This window comes from Alexandromys fortis, unplaced genomic scaffold, assembly GCF_014885135.2.
Source record: "Alexandromys fortis isolate MF-2015 unplaced genomic scaffold, M_Fortis_MF-2015_v1.1 scaffold_115, whole genome shotgun sequence".
In the NCBI taxonomy this organism is placed as follows: domain Eukaryota; kingdom Metazoa; phylum Chordata; class Mammalia; order Rodentia; family Cricetidae; genus Alexandromys; species Alexandromys fortis.
In genome coordinates, this window is record NW_026067989.1 from 1894191 (window position 1) to 1909634 (window position 15444).

The 15444-nt window shown below is 44.2% G+C and overlaps 2 protein-coding genes across 2 annotated transcripts in view; both read left to right on the forward strand.

Moving 5' to 3' along the window:
- Nucleotides 1-3440: 3440 nt before the first annotated feature.
- Smim26 (small integral membrane protein 26) lies at nt 3441-5606 on the forward strand. The gene is made up of 2 exons (XM_050159573.1): nt 3441-3630; nt 4476-5606. The coding sequence occupies exons 1-2, from the start codon at nt 3516-3518 to the stop codon at nt 4667-4669; spliced, it is 309 nt and encodes a 102-aa protein (XP_050015530.1). The 5' UTR covers nt 3441-3515; the 3' UTR covers nt 4670-5606.
- A 1065-nt stretch (nt 5607-6671) lies between these two features.
- Dtd1 (D-aminoacyl-tRNA deacylase 1) overlaps nt 6672-15444 on the forward strand; it is a 161006-nt gene continuing 152233 nt past the window's right edge. Inside the window, exons 1-2 of the mRNA XM_050159607.1 lie at nt 6672-6801; nt 10804-10894. Coding sequence (XP_050015564.1) covers nt 6759-6801; nt 10804-10894 — 134 coding nt within the window. The 5' untranslated portion in view covers nt 6672-6758. The remainder of the gene's footprint in view (nt 6802-10803; nt 10895-15444) is intronic.

Below are 15444 nucleotides of genomic sequence, written 5' to 3' on the forward strand. Positions count from 1 at the left end.
AATTAATTTAATTAAATTAATTTAAAGTTTATCCATAAATGTGTGTATGTGTGTATGCATTTATATATATATGTGTGTGTCATACACATGTCAAAACAAAACATCTTTATCCTAAAGGACTTACATTAAATAAATTCCCTCCATTTTCTAAACCCAGGGCAGTTCTTCAGGAGTAATCAACCTTCTCTTCCATGTGTTTTGTTGGTGATGCATTTGGTTTTAGCCACTGTCTTTCAGCTCCTACTTTTGTTCTATGATGATATTAAGAAATTTCTCCCTACCCTCCAGTTTTGTTAGCTTGACTTTTATGTTATCAAGACTTATATATGTTCTAACCTATGAGCCATAATTCTATTTTTTTTTTCCTGTGGAAGTTGATTGTAAAAACTAAAGGAAGCATCTGCCCATCACAGAGATTTGTGATGATGTAACTATTGTTCGTGTTGGAGCCAGGTAGTACGGTTGACCCCTCATTCCTGCAGGGTTTAGGCTCAGTCATTCCTCATGCCACTTGAAGGAAAACTTTCCAAATGATTAAAGTCACTTTCATTTTTTAACATTGATATATGTGTGTGTGTGTAACAGAAGGAGGGAGGGAGGGAGGGAGGGAGGGAGGGAGGGAGAGAGAGAGAGAGAGAGAGAGAGAGAGAGAGAGAGAGAGAGAGAGAGAGAGAGAGAGAAGGCGAGCAAGATAATGCATGCCCATGGAGATTATGGCACATTGTGCAGGAGGTGGTTCTCTCCTTCCACCGTGTGGGTCCCAGGAATAAAATTCAGGCCATCAGTCTTGGCAACTCGGGCCTTTACCTACTGAGCCATCTCAGTAGCCCCAAAGGGAATAAGAAAGTGAGTCCTAAGTAAAGGCAAAGAAACTATGAATTGGATATTGGGCCACCAAACTGATAATACTTTTTCACCTTTTGAGTTCAGATTTGCACTCCTTGTCTGCTCTATGCTTTAGAAGTATTTACTGTGTAACAGTTATAGTTTAAAGAGTTAATATAATATTTCCTTTCCCAGAGGTTATTTTTATGTAATTTTCAATTGATACACATCTTATAGAAGAATACTTAAAATCAAGTGGGTTAGAACTAAATTTCCTTATTGGACCTATCTGTTACAAATGGACAGAAGAAAGCACATGATAATTCCAGGTCGGGCAGGTGTTCTCTCCAATAAAGTGAGATGAGAGCACCACAGAGTGACAGAGAAGACCTTTGGGCTCCAGGGAGGGTGAGGAGCAGATGCTCACTGAAGTGGATAGCACTGAGCCTAGGGTCCTGCATGAAGACCCTGAGCTGTGTTTGAAACCAAAGCAGGCCTCTGACTTACCTCAGGCAGGAACTGAAATGATCAGTTGAGGTTGAAAAGCTAGGACTTGATTGGCAGGAAGGATGGGAGAGAAAAGTGTTGAGAGTTGATGGATGAGATATCAGAGGAGGGGGGTCAATACAATCATTGCCTTAGTTAAGGGACAGGAAATTCGTTTCTCGGGTGTAGCAGTCATATGTTCAGCTCTGTCCATTTTCAGGAACTTGTGTGATGTACACACTAGAGGTGCTCAGCAAGCTGACAGTCTAGGGATCTGTATGCAGCAGAGCCCCTGGACAGACTTGTTACCCTAGAAAGTAGGCAAGTGGGAATAATAGTTATTTTGCTTTTTACAGCTGCATTGAGATATAATTTACATACAATAACATTACCCAGTTACGTATACAATTCAATGAATCTCACTAGATGAAATCTAGGTGTTGGCCATAGACTTTCTCCCTCTATTTATCAGTTTGATTTTAGATTTTATGTCTGTCTTTCATTTACCCTAATTCATCTAAGATTGATACATCTTGCCAAGTGGTATATAACTTCTTTATCTAATTTTTACTCAGATATTTGAGTGGTTCCTACTTTTGTTCCTATGAATAAAATATGTATGAACACTGTGCACAGATCTGTTTGCACATGGCTTTTCTCTTGAGGAAGTTAGGAGTGGAGTAGAGCGGAATAGATTGTAAGGTTGCTGTGTGTTCAGTCTTAGGGGCTGGAGAGATAGCTTAGTGATCAAGAAAGCTTGCTCTTCTTCCAGAAGACCTGACTTGAGATCGTAGCACCCCATATTGATAACTCATAACCACCTATAACTCCAGCTCCAAGGGATCTGATGTCCTTCTCTGGTCTCCATGTGCACCCATGTGTATTTGGCACACACTCACACACACATATACTCTTTTTAAAAGAAAAATAAGTTTGAAAAAAAAAAAGGGTATGCCAGCCTTGTAAAGCCAATATAACATTTTCTGCTCTCTTCAGTAAGAACTGCTTGGCTGGGCTGGGGAGCTGGCTCTGTAAAGTGCCTCCTGCGCAAACAGGAGGACCTGCGTTCTGACCGCCAGCGCCCACATGAAAAGGCAGGCACAGCTGAGCTCCTGTGATTCCATTACTTGGGAGTGGAGACAAGAGGTGCCCTGGGCTTACTGGTGACCCTGTCACAGAATTAGGTGGAGAGTGATTAAGGAAGAAACCTGGTGTCAGCCTCTGACCTTAAATTTTTTTATTCAGTGGCTTGTTTTCATTTTTCCCAGCGACGACTTTTAGGTTCAATTAATCAGCTTTCATTTTGTGGTTCATGCTTTTTGTATTCCAAGAAATCTTCGCCCATTCCAGGATGGCAAAGATTTTTCTTTTGGCTTGCTTCTAGGTTTATAATTTTAGCTTTTAGCTTTAAACACACAATCTTTTTTGAGTTAAATGTTATAAGTATATATTTCTACAGAGTAAACATAAATGTAAAAGGAGCCCGGGACGATAACAGGGAAAATGCTTCTGAAGCCACCAGGGAAGGATGGTAGGGTCAAAGGTGTCAATTGCTTTAGAAGTCAAGTTCGAGTTAGGTCGGAAATGGTCAACGCAGGTGCACGAGCCCGCTCCGGTTATTCAGTCTACCCCGGTCTACGAGCGTGCGGACAAAGTGTTTGAATAAGAAAAGCAGTTGATGGACTCGAAGGCTTTTCTTTTTTGAGACGTGTACACTTTTGTATGAAGGAGGATGAAAACCAATAGGGTGATAAGCCGGAGTGGTGGGTGATAGGTTGTAACTGGGACAGGACCAAGGGAGCTCCAAAGAACTAGACATGGGGTTCTAGATAGGTATGTAGGAGAAAAGCGAGTTGCGGAAACAGTGTCTTCCAAAATCTGACAGTTGTTAAAGGAAATGAAGTCAACTATTTTAAATGCCGTCTTATCAGACGGAGGTCATGCATTACAAGAGAGAATGTTTCAAGTCGCCATCTTCTCCCATCACATAGTATACGGTGTAGTCGCCAGCTGGCAGCTGAGATTCTAAACTGTGGTCCCCTAGATAACTTCGGAACGCGCCTCAATTAACTGTGGACTACTAGTCCCTAAATGCATCGCGGTCGGAACAGGAAGTAGCGTAGGTCTGGCCACCTATTGGTGGCTGCTGCAACAGACTGGAAGGCCGCCCTCCTCGCGAACTCGGTCGCTCACTTTGTGGAGCCATGCGTCCTGAACAGGCCCTCCTTTGGTACCGGCGGATGGCTATGCTCTACGCATTAGGCTCCTGGTGGGTGCTGGGTTCGGTGATTATCCTTACACGGACACCGAAGGAGCAAGGTAGGGTTCCTCCGCCCGGCGAGATCGGCCTCGCAGCCTCCGCTTCTGGCTTGTCGCTCTGGAAGTCACCGAAGCGACCTTCCCTACTTGAACCCTGGGGTAGTGCAAAACTGCTGCTAGCGGGTACTTAGGTAATTTACGGTGATGGAATTTGCAGAGAGAAAGACTCCTCCAGGAACTATTAAGGATTGCCAACTGGATCTGTCTTACTGATGAACACTGTCCCTATGTTCACTGGGACTATGTGAATTCACCTGTGTAGTGCCTGGTGGCTCCCAGAGGCTCGAATGCTGCTCATTTCTTTGAGACCCTGTCGCGTACGGCGAGCAAGCCGGTTCAGGCCTTAACAACAACCAAGAAGTATTAAAATCAACCCAGTTATTGGGTGGACAAGGAACTCCTGAACCTTCCAATACGTGCTGGAAATGGAAGGAACACGAAAAGTCAGTTGGTGTAAGCGCTAGGGACTGGCGTGTTAGAGAGGATGGAAGGTGACTCTTAGTGCCTGAAAATACTCTAAATCAGTTGTGGTGCTGGGTTGCTCAGACTGAATAGACTAAAAATCACTGCTTTCTAAAAGGAATTTGTATGATATGTTAGGCACATCTCAATAAAGCCATTGTGTAAAAACTGGAAATTCTACTTGGTCATGAAGGTTGTTAGCAGTTTGAAAGTTCACACGTATCATGGTCTTCATGTATGCCCTTTTCTGTCTCTGATTTTTCTTTCCAAAAGAAAGATAATGGCAATAGACATCTGGTGGCAGAATCATGCCCTGTTTTATGTCCACGACTTTAATGACTGATGTCTAAGTTAATAATTCAGGTTTTTTTTTTTTTTTTAAGGTTATGGAGAAGAACAGAAGGATGGCTGGAGGGATGAAACACCTTTTATTACATTCGAAGACTCTGACAGTGATTCCATTGACAAGCCCTATGTGCGGACATATGTAAAGTATAAAGACGGTTTCATCCCAGTCACTCAGAGGATCATGGATCGTCTGAAGTCATGGATTGGTGGGCCTGGGCCCCAATCGTGATCAACTGCTGAATTCGGAAAACAAGGACTGGGCTCCGTGTTTGACAGATGCCTTGATTTTCATTCTGTGCTTGTGGAAAGAATGTATTAATTTGATTTTATAAAATATAAGCAGGGGCTGGAGAGATGGCTCAGTGGTTAAGAGCATTGCCTGTTCTTCCAAAGGTCCTGAGTTTAATTCCCAGCAACCACATGGTGGCTCACAACCATCTGTAAAGAGGTCTGGTGCCCTCTTCTGGCCTGCAGACATGCACACAGACAGAATATTGTCTACATAGTAAATAAATAAATAAATAAATAAATAAATAAATAAATAAATATTATAAAATATAAGCATTACTGTGCAACTGATGAATTCTTGAGGGAACTGAACACATAATTTGAGAGGTGGATTTCTGTTTTCATGCCTGAAAGATGATATAGACCATTGCATTTTTAAAATTACATTTATTTATTTGTGAATGGCATGTGTCTGCCTGTGTGCGTGCACACGTGTGTGCATGTATATGCGTGCTGTGATGTGTTCATGGAGGTCAGAGGACAGTCTGTAGGAGTTGTCTCCTTCCACTGTGGTTCCAGGGTTCATACTCACGGTCATTGGGTACCTGCTGAACCATTGCATTGGCCCTGAAATTTTAGTTTTGGAATTTTTACTGATGGGGCTGGAGAGATGGCTCAGCAGCTAAGAGTACTTGCTGCTCTTCCAGAGGACCCAGGTTCAATTCCCAGCACCCATACGGTAGCTTACAACTGTCTGCAACTCCTGCTCCATGGGACCTGACACCCTAACACAGACATACATGCGGGCAAAATGCCAATGCTTGTAAGAATCAAACAAACAAAAACAACAACAAAAAATCCACAAATGTTGCCCTGACAAAGGATCAGGGCTGCATTGGGATCCTGAACACCGAGTGTAGTTGCCGGCCATCGAATAAAGACTTTCCATTGGCTTAAACCCATGTCTGAGTAGTTTTCTCTAATGGTACCTGACAACAATACAAAGTCTCCCTCTGTACCCCAGGCTGGCCTTGAACTTCTGCCTCCAGAATGCTTGCATCACAGACACGGGGCCACCATTCCTTGGCGTCTTTTGGCCAAATAACAGCTCCTTGCTTTTTATCAAATGCTTTTCTGAATCTATCAATCCTAATAGAGGCCTTCAAAGTGAAGGCATCCTGAAACAGGTGAACCTTTTCAGATATCCCCATTTCTATCTCTACGAAGAGTCTCATTTTATTGTTCACACCGGTGGTCTTTAATTCATGGACTAAAACACTCTTCTGTGTCTTCCCAGTTGCTGGAATGCTCTCCCTCCCTCCCTCCCTCCCTCCCTCCCTCCCTCCCTCCCTCCCTCCCTCCCTTCTCTTTATTGTTTTTTATAATTAACACGTGTTCTGCCACTAGGCTACAAAGATTTTTTTTTAGTAATGAAAACTTGCTAGAGTAATATCTACAGCTCGCTGTAACCTTCTAAACTCCCTTACAGCCTATTTCATTCAAATTTCCTAACAACCCTGTGATGGGGTAAGTATTAGATTCGTATTAGGAAGGAATTAGAATTCTAGACTCATACCTATTTACCATAGTGATGTGTCTAAGATAAAATAATAGTTTTATAATTATATGGTTACTTTAACAGCATATGCTTTTCTTTAGCAATAGGCTTTTTTGCTGAGGCTGGAGAACTAGTGAAGAGTTTGAGGAAACCTGAGATCGGAGGAAAAGGGTTTAGGGCAAAGTTGAGGGAGAAAGAAACTAGAGCAGAAATTAAAGTGTGTCTGGGCATCGTGGTGTCCGAGCTGGCAGTTCGTGACTACGCCAAGGATTTAGCATGGAGCTCAGCTGTGGATGGGGCGGGGCGTACCACGGAGGGGCGAGGTTATGGATAGGTGGCAGGTGAGTGAGATTGACATGGGCGGGGCCAACTGGTGGGTAGGTGTGGCCGACGTGGGCGGGCCGCAGCTCAGAGGAATGGGTCCTCCCGGAGCGCTTCCGGGTGTTACCGACAGAGGGCGCCGGCCGAGGAACTGCCGGTGGAGTCGCAAGGTCTGACCACACGGCCTGTCCGAGTAGCCACAGCCGCCGCCATGAAGGCCGTGGTGCAGCGCGTCACCCGGGCTAGCGTCACAGGTCAGTCGGGCGGGGCCGGGCCCGGGAGGAGCAGCCTCTGACCCCCGCGACCCGCTGTTCCGTGTGAGGGTTCCCCGCAGCCCCGAGTTGCCCGGCAGCCCCGGGCAGCGCCGTGGCCGAGAAAACCCGGCACGTGCTTGGCCGCTTACGGGCTCAGGCTCCGTGCTTTGGGTGCAGCATAAACCCTCATCATCGTCATCATCATCATTATAATCATCATCATCTTTGTGTGTGTTTGTGTGTGTGTGTCGCACAGACAAGGTGGCAGAACCTGCGAGCATCCCCCAGGGCCCGTTCTTGAATGCACTGTTGCACAAACAACACACAGGGAGCATTTCTAGAGCGGATTCCCCATTTCCCACTTCCCTGTCTGGCATGCTGCATTTTAGCACCCTCTTTTTGCATATCTTTTTTTTTTTTTTTTTAATGATACTTGGTTCATGATAAAATGCACAGATGAGGGATTGCTCATTGTTTGAGCTCTGGCAATTGCGTGCAAATACGTGAAGGCATCCCAACTAGGTGGAGAGCGTTCATTGCGTCTGGATGTCGGGCCTCTGAACCCTTCCTTCAACCACGGGTCAGGATCACAGAATTCACGATGACATGTTTCTTTTTTTCCCCCACTAACTAATGTGGACCAAGAGGTAGACTTTTGAAGCCACCAGGATTATTATACCTACTGTAGGTATTTGAAAAGTATTAAAAAAATTGAAACGACAGGTGTATACTTTTAGTATTTTAAATTAAAAAATACATTTATTTATTTAGTGTGTGTGTTTCTGCGTGTAACTGGACTTCGGTGTCTGGGCCAAAGGACAATTTAGAGTTGTCACTACCATGTAGGTCCTTGGAATTCAGCTCAGGGCATCATCAGCCTTGGCAGCAAGTGCCTTCACCCACTGAACCTTTATCAATCTAGAGTTTTAATTATATATATGCAGAATTATATTTTTAGGTCAGATGCCATGGTAAGCACGTGTAGTCACAGCCACTTTGGAGGCTGAGGCAGGAGGATATTGAGCCCAGGAGTTCAAAGATTTGTCAAAAAAAAAAAAAAAAGAGAGAGACCAAATAATTCCCCTCCCCCCCAAAGTTTCAAGTCAAGTAATAGATATATATTTTTCTTCAAGTTATTTTATAGCAAATACATGTCTTGAGAATACAAAGTGTAATCCACACCCAAGACCCCTCCCCCCCAAGGACCTTAACCACATGTGTAGGTCCTGGAGTCCACCTTTTGCAAGCTTCTTCATTACCTTCGGGTTTGGAAGTCATCCTGGATTAATAGGAGTAGAATAAGACCAGAGTTTATGGAACTTTATTAACATTTCAGTAACTCTTCAAGGACATGAAAACTGCGAAAATTCATTGATGAAGGATTCTTTTGCTCTTTGGGGGAGAATCTGTCTACTTTATGTGGTCATCATCAACATATTGAAATTTTGAACTTTGGTCCCTTAAGCCCTCCATCTTGCTAGAAAATGTATTTTTGGTTGTAGGTGGTGGCACATCTACATCCCAGCACTCTGGGGACGGAGGTAGGACTCTCTAGTTTGAGTCCAGCATGGGCTTCCTAGTGAGTTGAAGGCCAGACTGAGCGAGAGTGAAACCCTGTCCTGTAAAACCAAGATCTGGGGGTGTACTGGTCTAGCATGTGCAAGACCCTGGACTGGTACTTGCATGACATATCTAACACTCTTAGAGTTTCCCTGGGGAGACCTTTTATCACACCTAAGCTTAAGCTAATGAGACAGTTTGGGATAAGAGTTAGTGATGGCCTGAGTAACAGTCGGTTGTCTAGAGTGGATGAATCCATTGCCCGTAGTTTCCAGATGTTTTCCAGTTTATCTTGAGTAGTAGCAGGGCATTATCAAGCAGTATGTTTCCATTGTTTGAAGCAATTATACAGGGCCTATGTAATTAAAAACGTTTGCCACCAAGTCTGAGGACCCGGAGAGAGAACCAACTCCTACAAATTGTCCTCTGACAACTTGTGCTGTGTCACATAACTGAATATAAAAAAAAAATCAATCAATTGTAATGATATATGTTAATCGCTCCAGTTAAAAAGTAAAGCTGGTATACATGCAGTCTGTGCAGGTGGGATCCTAGGCTGGTGCTAACAGGTTGCTAGGTGCATTGCTCAGAGAGGAGTGTGTGCAAAGTCCAAACTAAGTGGAGTCCCAGTTTGTTAAGCTGTTCCCTAGGCTTGCATGCCTCATTACTTTGAAACTCATTGCTGAAAAATAATAGTAGGAAATACTAGAAGTCGTTCTTTTCTATAAGCCAGGATGTTTCTGTGAGAGCATAGAACTGGGTGAGTACAGCTGGGCGGTGGTGGCGCACGCCTTTAATCCCAGCACTCGGGAGGCAGAAGCAGGCAGATCTCTGTGAGTTCGAGACCAGCCTGGTCTACAGAGCTAGTTCCAGGACAGGCTCCAAAGCCACAGAGAAACCCTGTCTCGAAACCACCCCCCCCCCCCCAAAAAAAAGAACTGGGAGAGTACTCCAAAAACAGTACAGCTGGTACATGTGATAGTCTCAAGTCAGGCAGTGCTGTTGTGTGGCATGTGTGCATGTTGTGTGTTCAGACCCATTAAAGGGGCATGATGATGGTGCAGCCTGAATGAGCACAGCGAGGAGCACTTTAGACAAATTAGATGTTTGGTTTTGCATTAAGTTTTGGTGTTTGCACATTCAGAAGCCTATTGTTGCCAATGTTTTTTTTTTTTTTATCTTGTGACACTTGTTTTGGATATGTGATTCCATATGTGATTATAAGTCAGAGTTAAGGAAGGCGGGGTTTAGTCTGTGCTCCCTTGTTAGGGATATTTGCAGATTTTATTGCAGAAGCAACACACACACACACACACACACACACACACACACACACACACGGCAGAGTTCATTCTTCTATTCCTGACTGGAACATTAGGTCAGTACAAAATGAAAAAAAAAAAAAAACAAAACAAAACCACAGTCATATAATGAGACTGGGCAAAATGGAGAAAATTATCAAGGTTGCCACTTAAAATACGGGTATTATTTCACTATCATAATGATGAATGCTAGTCTAAATACTGTGCCAACATTTGAGATATTGGCTAAAGGTAGTAGGGAGTACACTTAGCTATAAATACATACACAGATATTAGCATGGTGTTCTTAGAGTTTTGTTTTGTTTTTCTTTTCTTTTTTATGGACAAAGTGCACGATTCAAAAAGATTTAGCGGTCCTTGGCTTAGAATGCCACATTGGTCACACGCTGGGGGATGATGGCAGTTTCTGGAGTGATGCTTAACACATAAGTCATGGTGTTTATGGATAATAAATTTGCCTTTGCAGTAAGCTGGAAAACATGTTTGTTTTTAGGCCATGGACATTTCCCATTCGGTACCATCTGTGGTTTGAGTTACTAGAGTTGCTGATTTACAAGAAAAGTCGGGATCTCCTTTCAGAGACTTAGTCTTGCTGAGCTGGAGTCTCTCAGGGGAGGGAATCACTGCTCTGCTTCTCAGATGCATATATGGAGACTGTGGAATGTTCTAGGCATTGTACCCAAAGTTGCAGATAAGATCCGGTGCTAGGGCTGGAGACCTGGCTCAGCGGTTAAGAGCACTGACAGCTCTTCTGGAGGACCTGGGTTCAATTCCCAGCACCGACACGAGAGCTAACAACTTGTAATTCCAATATATAACACCCTCACACAGAGATTCATGCAGGCAAAACACCAAAGCAAATCAATAAAAATAAATAAATTATTAAAAAAAAAGATCCGGTGTTAAAGTCCTTCCTAATGATCGATTGATTATTCACCTCCCAGCTCTCATTGGCTCCAGATAAGAAACCAGAGTGGATGGGAGTTATTGGCTCATGTACTCATTCACTTTAACTGAAGAACTTGTAGGAAGGATGTGTGATGTTAAGAATGGCTGTAGTGTGACTGAAGTCGTGTCACGATGCCTGATTTCCTCTTTTCTCCCCTTTGGTTCCCGGTAGTTGGAGGAGAGCAGATAAGTGCTATTGGACGGGGCATCTGTGTGCTGCTGGGTATTTCCGTGGAGGATTCGCAGAAGGAACTGGAGCACATGTAAGATCTGCATTTCTAAGTCATTGCTAAGTCACGGGCTATGTGCTGGCCATGCTGGCCACGCCTGTAATATTTTGTGCTTATAACCCGAATTGTAATAGTTTCTTGGTGGAGTGTAGTAAGGGGCCCACTTGTTGGTTTCTGGCTGCTTAGCCCCAGTATAATCACATAGAAACTGTATTAATTAAATCACTGCTTTGGTCCATTTGCTCTAGCTTCTGATTGGCTAATGCTTACATATTAATTTAACCCATTTCTATTAATCCTACAATTCTTCTTCCCCCTTTTTCACAGGATTCCCAAAGCTACCTAATGTTTGACTATGCGTTTTTACATCTATTCCCATAAGTTACTGGATGAAGCTTCCCTGATGATGATTTTGCTAGGATCTGGTCTAGAAGTATAGCAGAGTATCATTAGGAATCATTTCACTAACTTTTTTTTTTTTTTGTCTGCTGTGTTTGGTTCTATCCTAGGTCTCTGAGCTATCCCACTTCTAGCTCCTGGTCCTCCAGACAGTGTCAGGCATGGGCTTCCTCTTGTGCGTTGGTCTCAAGTTGGACCAGTTGGTTGGCCACTCCCACAAGTTCTTCTCCACCTTTACTCCATGCAGGCAGAATAAACTGTAGGTTGTAGGCCGACTTTTCTTTCATGCCAACCAGTTCCCAAATAACCAACATGGAGACTCAATATTAATTATAAATACTTAGCTGATAGCTCAGGCTTATTACTAACTAGCTCTTACAACTTAAATTAACCCATTTCAATTAATCTATATTCTCCTATGTGGCATTACCTGTCTTTCATCTTGCACCTCCTATTTCTTCTCCATGTCTTGTTGGTCACTCCTTTGACCTTACCCTTCTTCTTCCCAGTGTCCTTAGTATGGTTTTCCTGCTTACCCTTATTCTGTCTAATTATTGGCCAACCAACTTCTTTATTAAACCAATCATAGCCTAATTTATACAATGTACAGATGAGTTAATCCACAGCAGTTGGTTTTATGGCTGGGTTGGTGTCCCAATCCCGCCACTGGAAGCCTTGCCTGGCTACAGAAGATGGCCAGTTCAGGCTATGCATTCTTTATTACTAGAACTCTTAGCTAGGGTCACCCAAGTAGAGTCTTGAGAGTTTCCAAAGTAGGTTTCTACCTTGCTCCCCAAGTGCCCCATAATTTCGGTCCTCTCTCACTCAAACCCCCCATTCCTCCTTTTCCCATCCCTACCCACCCCAGTCAATCCACAAAATCTATTCTATTTCTCTTTCCCAGAGAGATCTATTAGTCTCCTTTTGAGCCTTCCCTGTTACTTAGCATCTCTGGGTCTGTGTACTGATTTATTTTACAGCTAACATCCACTTATAAGTGAACACATACCATGTTTATATTTCTGGGTCTGGGTTACCTCACTCAGGATGATTTTTTTTTCTAGTTCTATCCATTTGCCTGCAAATTTTATGGTGATCTCTCTCTCTCTGTATCTGCTGGCAAAATCTCACCTCCTTCACCCCAGAGTTCCTATCTCTCCTCAGAAGTCCTATCTCTTCTCCCCTGCCTAGCTATTGGCCATTCAGCTCTTTATTAAACCAGTCTGGTGCCTTAGTCAGGTGAGTCAAAAATATAGACACATCTTCACAGAGTACAAATATTCAGTAACACCAGAGCTTGGGCTTTTTAGTCTGTAGGGTGGGGACTGGGACCAGCTGTTAGGACAGTTGGAATGTTCTGTGGGTGGAACCTGGCAGTTGGAGGGCCTCAGGGGAAGGTGCCTGGCTACTGGTGTGGCTCAGAGGGGCTTACATCTCCCTCTCTTTTATTATTGATAAACAGGTTACTGGAAGGGGGCCATGTTATCATTAGACTTCTTCCTGTTGAAGAGGAGTGTCTAAGTCCTATGGGTGAACTTGATCTTCACCATCAGGGAGTTGCTGGCCTCTGGCTCTGCAGCTAGGATTTGGTAAACCTGTAATAGCAACTGATTAAAAGTCTGGTTAGAAATCTTTTGAATCTGTTGTTGAAATCTCGCCAAGAAGTTTATAAGGCAGGGTGTGGCTAGTAAGATGGAAAGGAGGAGAGGGAGTTAAGAAGACAGAATCCAGCCGGGCGGTGGTGGCGCACGCCTTTAATCCCAGCACTCGGGAGGCAGAACTCTGTGAGTTCAAGGCCAGCCTGGTCTACAAGAGCTAGTTCCAGGACAGGCTCCAAAACCACAGGGAAACCTTGTCTCGAAAAACCAAAAAAAAAAAAAAAAAAAGAAGACAGTATCTGATCCACATTGGTCTGTCAATAATCCACTGCCCAGAGGCATCAAGTTAGTTCTTGTACCTGGAGTTGTCAGATCTTGTCTTTCACTATACATGACTGGTTGACTAGAAGCAACACTCCTCCCTGAGGAAGAGACAAAGATTGCCTCTCTCTGTTGCTAGTGAATCTCAGCCCCACCAGTTTTGTAACACTGCAGCTGGCAGTGAGTCTATGTGGCCCTGGAGGGTAAGGTTGGTCTAAGCCACCCATTGGAGATCCTGGATGAACTGAGGAAAACCGATGGTAAATAGCTAGGGAGGCAGTCAGTCCTGTCGTTCCAGTGGTGACACCAGCTGTCATAGCCAGCACTGCTAGAGGATATGATCCGAACCTCTCCTTTGTCATGCCGCACTGCTATAAACCCTGGGATGGGAATTGGCAAGGGTTCTTCACTGGTACAGCTCCTAGTTTTGGAAAAAGGAACTCCAAGGTACAGTCCCAGATCACCCAGCAGGTAGGCAGCGATAAACTTGAGTGCCATAGAGAATTGGGATGTTGTGAATGTTTGGGCATTGGGGCTGGGTGGTAGTACTAAGGGTTATGGTATTATTTCAGTTTGCAGAGTCCAGAGTGCCCACAAAGTGTGTCCCTGAGGAGTTAAAGCAGTCTGTGAAACCGAAGAGAGAGAAGTGGGAGAAATAAGGGCTGTTAGTGATGTTTGACTCAGAGCAATTAACAAGCGGCGAGATGAGAGACTCTTAATAAGATAACGGGCGAAGGCACAAATGGTGGTCATGAATGTGACTGGGAGGGGCACACCCAGCATTCTCCAAAGCTGTCAGCAAAGCAGAGCTTAAGGTCTGAAACAAGAGGTGGTGTGAGAGGGAGGTGCAATCAGTGTCATGTGAAAGGGGTGGTATTAGGAATGTCAGGACTCTTGAGGAACTTTGGACCACTTCTTCTACCCTGTCTATACCTAGGGACTGAGAGAGCAGTTGATTGTGTCTGATGGACAGCTGTGCTAAACGCAATAGTAAAGGTCACCAAGAACGCTGTCTTCCATCAGGGGTGCCATGGGTCATTAATTAGAATATAAAAGATGGTTATTTTGCATAAAAGGTAGAATGCCTTCCTGAATATGCATCATGTCTCCTATAGGATCAATAAGGGCATGTGTGTTAGACATTCATTTAGGTGTTATAGGGTCAAGTATCTTCTTTGGCAACTGAATCAGCCTTTGACAGCCTGATCTAGAGCAATTTCCCTGCTCTGTGAGAGGTGGGGGTCTCCATATGTAAGAGCTACTCTGGACAGGTGTAGATAGGAAGAAATAAAGGAGGGGAGAACGAGTTTACATATAAAAGATTTTTAGATCATTTGTGCATTGGCAGAAGTTGCCGCCATTGAAAATCGAGCATGCCAATTTAAGCCATCAAATGTACTGAGTCAAGCTGTTTGTAGTAACAGTGAGGCTTCAATAAAATCAGAGCCCATGGAGGAAAAGAGGAGGGGTTGCAAATGAACTCCACTGGAGGGAGTTTCTGTAAGCTCCAAGTGGGAGCTGAGAGGAAGAGAGAAGCCCAGGAGGGAGACTTCTGGGAGGAAGCTGAGAGACTGGAGGGACAAGGTCACTGGCACAGAAGGGCTAAGGGAGCTTGAAGGCCTAATAGGCAATTCCTAGGTGGAGAAGACAAGGAAACAGGGAGGGTTCCAAAGAGGAAGAGGGGTAAATGTCATAGGGTGGAGCCTAGGAGGGTGTAGAAGGCTCCAGAGAGAGGACACTTACTGGGTAGGGGAGGAGAGATGGATGGAGAGAGTAGGGGGAGGAAGAAACAGCTAAAGAGGTAGGCTCTAGAATTTGGAATCAAATATGGTGAGTGGCAGAAGTCAGCAGAAACAAGTGAGTCAAATCAGCAACTTGAGTCAGTTTGAAATGTTGAATGGAAAGCAAGTGTAGCAACCTCTGCCATTGCTACCTGAAGAGAGAACTCTGGATGGAGGTAGTGTTCAGAGCCCTGTATGTTAGGATATGGGACAGCGGTAAAAAGAGAAGACTGTGGTGGGTGACCCAAAGGTTAACCTTTCTCATTCAAGTGAGGAAGTTTGGCTATGGCCAGAGCACACAGGCAAGGTGCAGTTCCTTGGAGAGCAGGCTCTAATTTTTTGATAAGTATGCAACAGGAAGGTTCCAATTAGTGACCCAGAACCCTGAGGGCATATCCTTTCTTTTCTGTAACCTGGGGAGAGAAGGAGCTAGTTAAGTCCTGAAGATAGCAGCCTGGAGCCTGGAGGAGGACCTGCTGAAGCT

Bases quoted from the DNA above. Each gene is read 5' to 3' on its own strand.
- Smim26 (XM_050159573.1), top strand. From the start codon at position 3,516: ATGCGTCCTGAACAGGCCCTCCTTTGGTACCGGCGGATGGCTATGCTC. The intron at 3,631-4,475 runs GTAGGGTTCCTC...TTTTTTTTTAAG, and splicing joins ACGGACACCGAAGGAGCAAG to GTTATGGAGAAGAACAGAAG.